The sequence below is a fragment of the Prinia subflava genome, chromosome 25 (assembly GCF_021018805.1).
Source record: "Prinia subflava isolate CZ2003 ecotype Zambia chromosome 25, Cam_Psub_1.2, whole genome shotgun sequence".
Taxonomy (NCBI): Eukaryota; Metazoa; Chordata; class Aves; order Passeriformes; family Cisticolidae; genus Prinia; species Prinia subflava.
The window spans coordinates 488,752-502,150 of NC_086271.1; the positions used below are offsets into that span (position 1 = coordinate 488,752).

The window sequence follows — 13,399 nt, forward strand, 5'->3', positions numbered from 1 at the left end:
GGTGTTTTGTAAATGGAAGTGAATTTGATCTTTGGAGTGGAAGAAGCTGATTATGGATCATAGGGAGCTACCACCAGTGACCTCTTAGCGTAAGTATTTCAGAATATAAGTTCATTTCATGAAGGACTTCTGGGTGAGCATTCACAGAAAGGTCAGAGTAAATTAACAAATAATCAAGTTATAGAAAAGGTTTCTGCAATAAATTCCAGACTTCTCAGCATCATATTTTTATTATGAAAGTGTTGACAGAATGATACAACATATTTCTCCTAGTCAGGAGGGGGAAAAGTGAATGACAGTCATTTAACAGGTGTGTTTGAGTATTAAATGTGGAACGTGGCTAATGTGTGTGCTTCACTATGAGGATAGCAAATACAGCAGGCCTTGGAGATCTACAGCAAGCAAAGCAACAGGAAGTCAGTTCTTAAAGCCCTTCTCTGTAGAAAATATAATGCAAGCCACTTCAAGGCTAATTATTTGTAAATTTTAAGGCAATGTACAAGTTATCAACAGACCTCTCATCTTAAAAAGCTCAGCCCAAACTATGAATAATTTCAAGTTCTGGTGTGTCTCTACCTACAGTCTAAGGGCCATTTTTGCCTTAGTGTACATACCCATAGTTACTATTTTTGTTATAAAACTTGTATTACTAAGCAGAAATTCCAATTATAGTGCTGCAGTGACATTTTTTGAAAAGGAAAATCAAAAAGGTTGGTATGGTACTTCCTGTCCATTTTAGCTTCAAGGATTTTTTAAAAATTATTTGCTAGAGATGTGTTGGCTCTTGTTTTATTCTGCATGCACCCCTGTCTATATTGTTGAATATAAGGTGACAGTTGTTATGATGCAGGAGTGATAGAAATGAGATCTGGAGTAGGGAAAAGTCTTGGAGTAAACTTCCCTGCCAAATGAAAGCTCTTACCTTTGTGTCACAGTGAGAGTTGGTGCTTCTGTGCTTCACTCGTCTCACAAATTCATTTAGGTTCTGATTTGTATGAGAATTTGTAAAGAACTTTACATGTATTACCCACCAAAAATGCTGTTGATTGCAAAGCTGCAGTTTTTAAAGTTGCCTTTTCCAGTTAGCCCTAACACATGGGTCTTACCTGTGATCAAATCTTTTTCTTCCTTCCTGAATGTGTGAAAATTTTTCCTTTAGGGAAGGAAAAGGGTCGTACTATGTAACTTGTTCTGCTGGCCATACTTAGTGCTTTCAGATACTTTTGTTTGGAAACTTGAAAAATACACTTTATCTCTCTGACCCATGGGAAACTGGATTTTTGGGTGTGCTTTGCACCTTGAATGGATGATACAACTTAATTTTTTATTCTTTTTCTTATTTGGGAAGAAGTTGGGAGACAGCTGTTCTTTGCACCTGGAGCCCTGCAAAGCGTGATGGTTGGGGAAAAAAAAATTAAAAATCATATGCTCTTTCTACCACTATGGACATGTATAAAAAGGAGGGAGGCCTGCTGAGGGCTGCTGCATTGTCTGTTCTGCCATCCTTTGGCTTGGCCAGATTGGGATGAGTGGTTCCCTTTACTGCCTCAGGGACAGGTTGAACAATTCTCTGGTTGAAGGAAGGTTTGTAATTGTTGCACACAGTCATGGTTGTTTATTTTACAGTGGTTATGCACTTCCCATCCTTTATCTCTCTGCGTGTTTCCTGAAAGGGAAGGTGTGTAAGGGATTGATCACCCTGGGTCACCCATTTTATCTTTCCCCATTCTGCTGTTATGTGCTTTTGGCTTACAGATATAATCTTGTGTGAGAATATTGCTACACAACATAACTCTACAATTCTATAAACATGCTTCTAAAAAGCCCAAGGCTGGGAAATATGTACGTGAGACAGCAATGTTTTGTGCTGAGTAAAGAGGAGCCCTTAGTGTTTAAGGCCAAGGAAGAGCAGCATGGTACTCGGTGTGTTGGTTTCACAGAATTGGCAGTGTGGGACAGGACCTCTGGAGCTCATCTAGTCCAAGTTCCCTGCCAAGGCAGGGTCACCTAGAGCAGGTGACACAGGAACTTGTCCAGGTGAGTTTGGAATGTCTCCAGAAGGGGAGACTTCACTTTCACTGTTCAGTGCTCTGCCACCCTCAGTGTGAGGAAGTTCCTCCTCATGTTGAGGTGAAACTTTGTGTTTTAGTTTGTGGCCATTGCTGCTTGTCCTGTCACTGGGCACCCCTGAAATTAGTCTGGCACCACACTCTTGACAAATGCCTGTGAGATGTTTATATGCACTTACCAGATCTCCTCTCAGCCTTCCCTTCTCTGACTGAACAGGCCCAGCTCACACAGACTCTTCATACGAGAGATGCTCCAGACCCCAAATCATCTTTGTAGCCTCCACTGCACCCTCTCTAATAGCTCCTTGTCTCTCTGGTACCGAGGAGCCCAGGACTGGACACTGCTCCACTTCTGTGGAGGTGTTCGTACCTTGGGAGATGCTGTTCTTGTAAAGAAGGACGGGGATGTCCCAGGTGAACGAGTTACCAGTAAGGTTACAGGTGCCTTGGGATGAGCCCTTGGCACACTTAAGGCTGCCAGGGGTTGTTGCGCAGGGCGGGCCGGAGCGGCTGTGGGCACGGCCGGAGCGGCTGTGGGCACGGCCGGAGCGGCTGTGGGCACGGCCGGAGCGGCTGTGGGCACGGCCGGAGCGGCTGTGGGCACGGCCGGAGCGGCTGTGGGCACGGCCGGAGCGGCTGTGGGCACGGCCGGAGCGGCTGTGGGCACGGCCGGAGCGGCTGTGGGCACGGCCGGAGCGGCTCTGGGCACGGCCGGAGCGGCTCTGGGCACGGCCGGAGCGGCTCTGGGCACGGCCGGAGCGGCTCTGGGCACGGCCGGAGCGGCTCTGGGCACGGCCGGAGCTGTGGGGGCTCCGCTGTTGCTGCAGGGCGGGCAGGCCGGGGGTGCCTCATCGCTGCCCTTCGCCGCTCGGAGCGGGGCGCGGGGCGGGCCGAGGGCGGCGCTGGGTGAGCGCGGCCGGGCGAGTCCCGGCAGCCCGCGCGGCCCGGGCGGTGCCGGGAATGCGGGCGGCCGCCGGAGCCATGGCGTGTGAGTGGGAGCCCTTCCCGTCCCTCTCCTGCCCCTCCCGGCCGGGAGAGGCTCCACGGGGCGCTGTGCCGGCTGCCCCGCGCCTCCCCGGAGTGCCCGGCCCCGGGGAGAGCGGGAGAGGCCTCGGTGCTGGGCGCTGGCACGGCCTGGGAGCGGCGCAGGGAGAAGGGAGCGGCGCTGGCGCTGGGCTGGGCACGGACCGGGATACAGCGCTCGCCCTGCAGGGCTCAGCTCCGCCAGAAATGCGAACAAACAGGGCGTGCTTCGCTCCAGGGCTTTAAAAAAAAACAAAAAAAAAGCATGTTTTGTGATATAGTGCTACGAATGTGAAGCATTGTTTTACTCCGATGCGCTTTTACCTGGTTGTGGCCTGCATTGCGTTAAGTTTCCTGGGAATTGCATTTAAAAAGTTTTTGAGGCAGCTGGTCAAGGCTGGGAGCAGAGGTCTCTGCAACACTGCTGCACATTTCTCTGCATTTCTGTGGCTTCCACATCTGAGTGTTTGTGAACGAAACTGGTACAATTTTAAATACATGTGTTCTGTTGTGGCTGAGCTTCAGTTTCGCACCTTATCAAACACCAAACCTGAGGCATATAATATTATATTTGTATATAGGAAAATAATATTAATTACCTTACTTCTGTTTCCTTATGTTTTAAACATTATGGGGTTTTTTCCTAGTGCCTTTCTTTTATTTTTTTTTCTTTCTTTTTTTTTTTTTTTTCTTTTATACTGAAGTGTAAATCTAAGTGGCCAACTTCTCTGAACTAAAACACACTCCACAAATACTGGGAAGTTTTTGTCAGATCCCTAGTACGATTATCTCAGTGGATCTGGATCTATGGTTACACCTGTTCAGAATACCAGATAAGCTTTGTTTGCTCAGTGGAGCCAACAGTAAAAGTCTCTCACATGAGGAATGGCAAAGGGAACAGTTAATCATTTGCTTAACCTCTAGAAATCAGATGCTCAGCTACTGAAGTGAGAATTAAGTAGGAAAAATGTTGTATCTCAACTGCTCCTGACCCAGTCTCATTTTCACTTGAATCAGCTTTTCCAGGTTCCCTGACCACTGGGACTGTGTTACTTCCAGCTTTGTCATTTTCTTATTGTGATATTTGACTGTATGATGGGGGAGTTTTTCAAACAGGAGAAGTGCTATGAAACTGCGATACTTTTTTTTATGAAGCCAGAGAAGGTTGGTTGGTTGGTGTTTGTGTTAAAGGAAACTATTCTACCTGCTCAGGGTGTGTTTCCCTACAACCTAGGGTACTCAGAGGTTAATGGAAGGAAGTCCAAGGGGTGTGCACAAGACCTGGCTGCTTGGAGAGCCTGCAAATGTGTATCCTGCTTTGTGGGAGTAGAAGCTGTTGATAACACTTGCAACTTGGCCAGAAACCAGTTTGCTAAGGAAAGATGTTAACCTTTCTGATTTTTATAGCCATTTCCCAGACTAGGTGTGAATTGAGGGATAAAAGCAAACACTTCCTTTATTTGGTGCTTTTGGGATTATCCAGTCCTTTGGTGTGGTAGTGACATTTCAGGTGACCTGTGCAACAAGAAGAGGCTCCCACAGTGGGCAGCAGCCTGGGAAGGAGGGGCTGGGGGACCTGTGCTCTCCCTTTCTGTAGCATGGCCCTTCCCCTGGAACGTGCACTGGGTGCTGCTGGCACAGGGGCTCTGTGATCTTTGCAGGGTGGTGGCCCTGCATGGCTCCCTGGCAATCCTGGGTTTCAGTGCTCCCCCTGTGTTAAGACACATAGGCTGCAGAATGACTTGGTAGTGGTTTGTGCATATGTTTATATATAAACTCATCTGTTTTCTTCAATGCTCGTTGCTGAATTCAAATTTGGAAGAGTTTCCTTGGGGACTTCTGATGAATATTTTTTTTTTCTGCCATCAGCCTTCCGTCTTGCTCTTATCCAGCTGCATGTATCTGCTGTTAAATCAGATAATCTCCAACGAGCCTGTGGCCTGGTGAGAGAAGCATCAGCTAAAGGAGCAAAACTTGTGGCTCTACCTGTGAGTAAAGATTAGGCCTTATGCTTCAAACCTCTTTGTAATGTTATTAATGCAGTATATATTCCTCTTCCTCCCTGGACAGCTTAGATGCTGTATGAAGGTTCAAAATAAAACTGAAAAATCACAGGGGTTGTATCTGGCAGCACACTAAGAGGTGAGGAATGAAAAGGGAAACAAAAAACAAGTTGATAAGATTCTGGTAAAGTTTTGATGGTTTAGATCCTAGGCAATGGTATCATGGATGTATTCTGAATTCAGATAAGTGACGCTGTAGTTTGAATCTTTACTGAAGAAGTGTAGAAAAAGACAGTTTTCAGCTAAGGAATGCTGACGTGAAGGTGAAAGATGGTACACAGTAACTCTTTTTGCTGTAAGCATTCCAGATACATGAAAAACAAAATAGACTTAAAACACGTTTCCAGCTGGTCATTTCTGGCTGAATTATGATTAAGACACATTTCTCTTGTGACTTCCATGTGTAGAATCATAAATAGCCACTTAAAGTGGGCAATCACTTCTGGCTTATTTTTTGAACTTCAGCCATAATTACTTTCCTGCATTTTCACACAGGGTGGCCTTCCCAGTGCAGCTCTGAGCTTCTCTCCTCCCTTCATGGGTACTTGTGTTACTCCTGCACCCTGCAGTGTCTGACACAGGAGTGCAAAGTTCGTCTGAGTGAACTTTGTGTCTCAGTTCTACACACAGAATGTTTTCTCTCCTGCTGTCATGGGGGAAGAGTTGAGCAACCTTCCCAGCACCCTGTGCTAACGTGGTTCTTGTGCTGCAGACGTGACCATTCAGTGTTCTCCCTGTGTAGAGAATACCTGTTGTTTACTGATTTCAACATGTGTACAAACACTGAATTTTCCAGACTTATTTAGCTGAGATACTCCCTTTGCCAACCATGATTTATGCTTTTAGAATACAAGGTGTCAAACATGGGCAAGGCATTTCACAGACTTTTGGGAGATACATTTTGCATTAATGTTAGGGTATGGGCATGAAATATTGTCCTCCCTCTGTTTTGTTTATTTAGGGGTTCATTGTTTGCTTTAATAACTTTATATAAAGAAAAGTAACTCACACTGAATATGTGAAGATGGAGGCAGCTGGTTTTGCTTTCAATTCTTGGAAGTTCAGCCCAGATTTCAGAAGCCTGGGAAGCTCATTTTGACAGCCTGCAGACCTCCCTTCCTGCTTCTTCCATCCACAGATTGTTCTGTGGGTGAGCTGGTACCTGCTGGCCTAGTGCCTTTCCAGCTTGGGTTCATTCATGCCCGTTCAGTAGAACCTACCTCAGTTGTTAAGGACTTTGCTTGAGCAGATAAAGCAGGAATGTTCTTTGTGCTAGTCACAGCTAGATTTTTTTTTTTTTCTCCCTTTTTCTTTGCGGGGGTGGGGGTGTGTTTGTCACTCCTGATGGGCAAAGGGAACAATGGAGGTGTCTGGGCTGGGAGTTTCTTTCTCACAAAGAGAAGTTGCTGCCACAGTTTGATAGCCTGAGGCCTCCAGCTGTCCGCCTTCAGGGGACAAAGAAGTGTTGGGTGAGGTGTCTCACATCCTCACAGAGCTGGCAAGTGCAAGGCAGAGTGGAAGTTCCTCATATCTTGGTATCTCAAACACCACTAGCCCGCCTATCTTAGGAATCTAAACTGCTCTGTTGATCTGACACTGTAAAGATTACATGCCTGGTTCTGAGGGATGGCAAATCTTTAACCAGGGCCTAAGGTGGAGGACACTGTTCAGTTGTGAGGAAATCGTGTTTAAAGGATTGTGTTAGCAAAGCAATAAGTAATTTTGAGAAATGCATGCTTTTGCAGCTATCCTTTTAAAAATTAAGAAATCATGGGCTGTGGATGAGCATGAGCATTTCACAGTTTAGAGGGGATCTATTGAGATGTAGCTTGTCAAATGAGCTGTGTGGAACTTGGCTCCTCCTTCTGATGTGAACATCCCCTGTGCTCTTGCTAAGCCCAGAGCAGTGAATGTGCTAGCCTTGCAGCTGGCATGGTAGTGTTAGCTCGTGTTCTGTTTGGTGTGCACTCCACAAACACACCTCTTGTATTTTCAACAGTTGTTCAAGTCTCTCTGGCCTTCCTGGCATTTTCTGGTTTGCTTACTGAGCTCCTATAAACTAAACTCTTGTAACTAAAGGTTGTTTCAGAACATGGTTAGAGAGGAGTTTGGAAAGTTAGGTACATCTCATAGTGGTGTTACTGGATTTCAGCCTTTTTTTCCCCATCTAATTCCAGGAATGCTTTAATTCTCCATATGGAACCCAATACTTTAAGGAGTATGCAGAGAAGATCCCTGGGGAATCAACCCAAAAGCTGTCAGAAGTTGCAAAGGAGTGCAGCATATATCTCATTGGAGGTAGTTTACTCTTAGTGCCCATCTCACTGGGGGGAAATGGGCAGTGTCTGTTACTGCCATGGGATCCAAATTCCATCAGTAATACAGAGGGGGAAATCTCTGCTCTCGCCTTTGCAAAGGATCCATTCCAGAAGAGGATGGTGGGAAGCTCTACAATACATGCACTGTCTTTGGGCCTGATGGTGCTCTGCTGGCAAAGCACAGGAAGGTAAGATGGCACAATATTGCCATGAAAAGTGTTCTTGGTAGTTACACAAACTATTTCATCTGTACTTAAAGGAGATATAAATTAGTAGAACCTTGCAATAATAGTAAGTTGTGTACCATCACCCATGAAATTTAACTGTTATTTGGGGCATGTAAACACCACTTGAAAAGATGGTCATAAATTTGTTCTGGATAAGGATGACAAAATAATAGAAGGTGTAATTGGTTTTCCCCAGTTGGCATGCTGGGAAAACCATGATAAAGAATAAAAACTGATCTAATTCAGATATCTCTGTACCCTGGCCCAAGTCTAAAACACAGTGCCACTTGAGTGGGATCAGATTTTCCCTCAGCTTCCTGATGGATTTAGTCCTTCTGTTACAATAAATACTGTTCTTTACATACCTTGTGCTATACATGTGATTAGTGCAGACATGCAGAGTCCAAGTTAAGCTGTCACTGCTGTTTGTGGTAGATGTTTGCCTGCTGTCATCTTCACCTCAACACTGCTTTGTGTCTTCTGGGAAAGTGCCTCCCATTTGTAACTCCAGAGTCAGTTTCTCTTCATGGGACTGTTCTGTTCATTCTTATCCCCAGTTTCTGTTCATGGGACTGTGCAAACAGGGATCACTCCATGAGTGAACAACAGCTTATTTCTTTCAAGGGTAAGCCAAAAAATAATGCAGGGTTACTTGGAACAAATAAGGTGCAAAATCCCTTGGTGGTGCAGGGATTCATTTATTTGTTTGCTGCTTCTACATTAGCATCACTTACTAGATCACCTTGAGCAGTTCTGTGTTACCTTCCACCTCTCCCAGCACAGCAGTCTGCAAGCACAAGAGCTGCTTGTAGAATGACTGCAGGTTTGTGCTAAGTATGAACAAAAAATAAAATAAAACCAGCTCTGCTGTTAGGAACAACACCTTCCTTTGCAAGGGAGGGATAAAGGCTGCTGCAGGCCCCCAGAGGCATCTGCATAGCTGAAGTCATGAGAATTTAATGGCTTGGTGAAGGGATTTTCTTGAGAAATTCTACAGGAATGAGACTCAAATGTTAGAAAAAACTCATTAGGTCAAGACATCTAGCTGCTTTGCATGTATTTACAACTTTAGACATGTGTATTTCTGTAAGGAAGGGAACACTAAGTCATCTTCGGGGGATCTAACGATCTTAAGCAATTTTTACTTTAAATCTTTCCAAAAGAGTAGTCTGGATAACAGTAGAAAAGACATGCCTGAAGAGGCTCAAATACCAAGCAGAGAAATTGCTAATAATTGTTACTAATCATAGTGTAATTTCAGGTTCATTTGTTTGACATTAATGTTCCTGGGAAGATACAGTTCAAAGAGTCTGAAACACTGAGTCCAGGGAATAGTTTCTCCATGTTTGACACGCGTGAGTATAAGACAAGCCCTCTCTTTAAGGAGCTCTACTGCAGTAACACTACAGTCACTCTGGAGTTCTCTTCCCCCTCCTCATTCCCAGAAGTGCATTTTTAGACTGTCAGATTGGGCATTTGATAACCATGGCAAATATAGTTTAAGTTTCCTTCAAGTGTTTGGGTCATTTCTGAACCTTTTAAAAAGGCACTGTGGTTGCACAAGGACAGAGGAGTAGAAAGGGTTGAAACATATGTCACCCCACTTAATTAAAGAATGATCCTATTGAATTGTTAGAGAAGTGACTATTTTTTATAGCAGTTGCAGCTTGAAAATGGTTCTTATAAAACATAGCCTAGAAAAGAAAATATGTAACAGCCTACACTGGTACACTGCTTCATGCGAGGATGATATAATAATGGAGACAATTAACTAAATCAGGAATCCCATTCCAGCCTTCTTGAACAAATCAAGATGGTTGAACAACCACCTCAGATAAAAAAGCAAAAATACCTACTCCTCCTCACCCCATATTGCTCAGAAACTGGCACAGTCTGTTTACTGAGCTCTCCAAAGAGTCTTGCCTGCCACAGTCACTTTCTCCTCCTTGCAATGTGCATGCTCTAAGAAAGTACACAATAGTATTTTTACTCCATGAAAAGCAGGGAGTGTTTCCTTTTATTGAAAAGAAAATAGTTGAAAAAATTGCAGCCAAATGAGAGAGGAATATGTTACACAAGGACCTGATACAACATGACTGTGTGGAAATGGCTGTTTTTAAGGGGTAGATAAGACTGCTTCTCACAGTCTTTGTAATCATGAAGCATGAATTCTCCCCCACAATAGCCAATGCTTGTTGGACACACGTTTGAATATAGCTCCTCCTGTTGCTGTGAGCCATGTAAAATAACAGTTGGCAGGATGGCTACAGGGAGTTTGTTGTTTTGTGTACTTGTGCTAGTGATGTGACTGCTGTCTCTTGTGTTTTGAGAACAGCATACTGCAAAGTGGGCCTGGGCATCTGCTATGATATGAGGTTTGCTGAGATGGCTCAAATCTACGGCCAGAAAGGTGAGGCTGGGTCACCTAGGGGAGCATGAGCAGCCCTAAGGCCAGGGCCAGGCAGGGCTGGGCTGGTTCTGGGTGGTACACGCTGGGTGATCCCTGTGACCAGGCATTCCTTGATCCTGTGATCAGGCATTCTTATCCCTGCCCAGTAACACAAAATGCCCCCAGTGACTCTTACTCAGATGAGCGACTCCTCTCAGGGTTTAAAGTAACCATCCCTTCCTGATCCACATGTGCTGGTGGAGTGATGGAGATGGGGGTATCCCACAACAGCTCTTGGCTGGTGTGACCTGGTACACGTGGACTGGCTCTGTTGGGTTCCATTTTGGGCAGAGGCTGGGAAGTATGGAAAGAAACCTCACCTTGGGTTGCAGTGTGAAGGGCCACTCTAGGGCAAACCGTCTTCTTCTTAATGATGCTGGGGTTCTGTTTGTGTCTTAACAAAGGCTGCCAGCTGCTGATATATCCTGGGGCTTTTAACATGACAACAGGACCAGCTCATTGGGAACTGTTACAAAGAGGAAGGTAAGATCACAGTTACAGCTTATCCTCCTGTTCTAGAGCAGTTTTGGTGCATGGAACAGAACTTGTGTGTTGCAAATGACACTTGTACCTTCCAGCTGTACCATCCCTCAAGCCTTGCATGGGACACCAAAATGATTTTACTGCCAAGGAGAAAAGCAGCCTCTACTCCTGCCTGCCCGTTATGCCCTTTCAATGACCCTTTCCCATGGCTTTATAAGCACCCTTCACACACAAATTCTACAGAGGAGAGCCAGTAACCATTTGGGAAGTGCTCTACTCACTAGTAGAAATAGACTCTGAGATTCCTGAATGCAGTATTATTTATTAATTTGGTCAGCTTCAATCAATTTTGCTACATACTGAATGACCCTGAGAATTACATGAAATATGTAGGTTCTAACTCTAGAGCCAGGTGCTAGAGACTTCTCTTTCCAGGCTCTTCTTTCTCTGACCTTTGTATCGTTCAGTTTGGGCTAGTCATTTAGAGGATATATATAGCTTGTCCTTCAGAGTGGATTCTTTCTCTTCTGCTTAATTAAATGGTATTATAAAAAACAATTCTTCTCACTTTTTCCCCCCCTTCCTTCATTTTTCTGTCAACACAGAGCTGTTGATAATCAACTCTACGTAGCTACTGTATCTCCTGCTAGAGATGAAAAAGCATCCTATGTTGCCTGGGGACACAGCACTGTAGTAAATCCTTGGTGAGTTCAATAAAATAAAACACACCACCCTTTTTTGGTTAAAAAATGTATTTTAGTTGGCAGTCACACTTCAGTCCTACTTTTCCATATACTGTTAAAAGTGCATATTCTTGGTAAAAAGCACATGAGACTTGATCCTACATTCTCAAGATCGTCATTTGAAACAGCCAAACTAAAAAACAAGAAGTGAACTAGCACTAGTTTGAGTATGTATTCATTTTGGTAGTAAAGACGTTACTTAGTACTGGTATTTGGCATTAGTTGAACTGCTGACCTTGTCACCTTGTCCCTGAAGTTCAGTCCATTGTATGCCATGCATATGGTAATTCTCTGTGCAGAAGCAAACCATCTTAAACAGCTTACACAGAACGATCTCGTTTCCTCAAAGAACAACACTGCTTTGACATAAGAAAGAACAAGAAGAAAGTCTTCAGCTAGAGAAGAGAGATTCTGACTTGAGCAGAAGTCACGCAGGTGCACAGGAAGTAAAAGTGACCAAATCTTCAGGCAGTTCTTTTTCCTTCAGATAAATCTACTGATAGTTCTCTTCCAGTTGTTTCCAGAGTAAGAAAAACTTTGTCTGTCTTGAGCTTTTAACTTTATGTGATGAAAGCAGTGACAGAACACCTGGGGGAGACATGGTCATATTCAGTAGTTCATGCAGAGTAAAAGCACACTATTAAAACCCAGTAGGATCTTCCAAGGTGAAAGTGTTCATCTTTGCCAGTGTGGTTGTTCCTTTCCCCCTGAGGTGTGTTACATGCTCATAGGCAGTGATTCTCAGAGTGGCTCTTAGCACAATTCCTGATCTTTGAAGGACACTTACATTAAGTTTGTATATATCACATGTAAAAAGTGCCATCTATAAAGCCTGGAAGCCATTTCTATCATGCCAGTTATGGGTTATGATGCTATTTTTAGGACAGCCCTGTCATTACAGCTGTAGGCATCAATGGTGAGAACTCCTTTTTGTACAAACTGCAGCAACTGGGCTGATGCCTTGAGACCAGTGTGTTAATCCTGTGAACAAATGTGCTTGATTTTGCAGGGGTGAAGTCATAGCCAAAGCTGGGGCTGAGGAAACAGTTGTATACACAGACATAGGTAAGGGAAGAATTGTTTTGGTTCTTTCCCCACTCTTTTTCTGGAGTACAGGTCATGGCACTAAGGAGAGACAGTTTTTTACGTCTGTGGCCTTACACATGCAGCTGCAGATGCTGCAGCATTCCTCTGCCTTGACCACACTTTGCTGGGTTAAAGCAAGAAGCAGCAGCACTTGCCTATACTGTTCTCTATATAATACCCTATAGCTGTGCCCTTCTAGATCACTTCCTTAGGAAGAAGGTGCCACATCAGGATAAAGCAAAGCTGAGGCTTCCTTCAGCCCTGGCTGCTCTCCTGCAGTGCCCGACCACCCCATTCTTCATCAAAGCTGCTATTTTCCCCGTCTTACCTCAGAGCAAGTCAGGACCTTTCTTTTTTGGCTGCTGTTCTCTTAATTCTTTTCTTCTCCCCCACAGATCTAAAGAAACTTGCAGAAATACGTGAACAAATTCCTATTTTAAGCCAGAAGCGCTGTGATCTCTATGGTGTAGAGATGAAAAAGTGAAGCTGAGTGAAGAGGGAAGGTTCAGCTGTCACAATGGCTGTTGCCTCCATCTTTGGAAGGATTTCCACAATTTACTGCCCAATGTGCCAGTTAAGAAACCACCACATAACAAAAAACTTGGTGCAATTCTAATATGATTGAAATAGAACTTTTGTATCTCCTCTCATACTTAAGTATTTCATAGTATTTTACAGCTAGGATAAAGATGGAGATGAAATCAGCTGAACACAGTGATTAACTTTGATTTTTATGCATCATAATGTTTTAGTTGCCTTCTGAGGGCTGTTTTGTAGAACACAGAAATGGAGATCTTGTTCTCTAAAACTCTCTCTCAAGTCAGCTTTGGTATTATGAATTTTTCAGTGAATTGTCAGAAAATCTCAAAGCATGATTCTTACTCTGTCCTTTTCAGATGAGTACAGATAAGTACATGACTTAACCTAAGTCCTTGAAT

General features: G+C 44.2%; 1 protein-coding gene across 1 annotated transcript; it reads left to right on the forward strand.

Annotated features, from left to right (window-relative positions):
• Positions 1-2,922: 2,922 nt before the first annotated feature.
• Positions 2,923-13,354, forward strand: LOC134561899 (omega-amidase NIT2). The gene is made up of 10 exons (XM_063419243.1): positions 2,923-3,057; positions 4,962-5,080; positions 7,333-7,453; positions 7,573-7,661; positions 8,962-9,055; positions 10,036-10,110; positions 10,554-10,632; positions 11,238-11,336; positions 12,385-12,440; positions 12,857-13,354. The coding sequence occupies exons 1-10, from the start codon at positions 3,030-3,032 to the stop codon at positions 12,943-12,945; spliced, it is 849 nt and encodes a 282-aa protein (XP_063275313.1). The 5' UTR covers positions 2,923-3,029; the 3' UTR covers positions 12,946-13,354.
• The last annotated feature ends 45 nt before the right edge of the window (positions 13,355-13,399 follow it).

Bases quoted from the DNA above. Each gene is read 5' to 3' on its own strand.
- LOC134561899 (XM_063419243.1), top strand. From the start codon at position 3,030: ATGCGGGCGGCCGCCGGAGCCATGGCGT. The intron at 3,058-4,961 runs GTGAGTGGGAGC...TTCTGCCATCAG, and splicing joins GGCCGCCGGAGCCATGGCGT to CCTTCCGTCTTGCTCTTATC. The intron at 10,633-11,237 runs GTAAGATCACAG...CTGTCAACACAG, and splicing joins GAACTGTTACAAAGAGGAAG to AGCTGTTGATAATCAACTCT.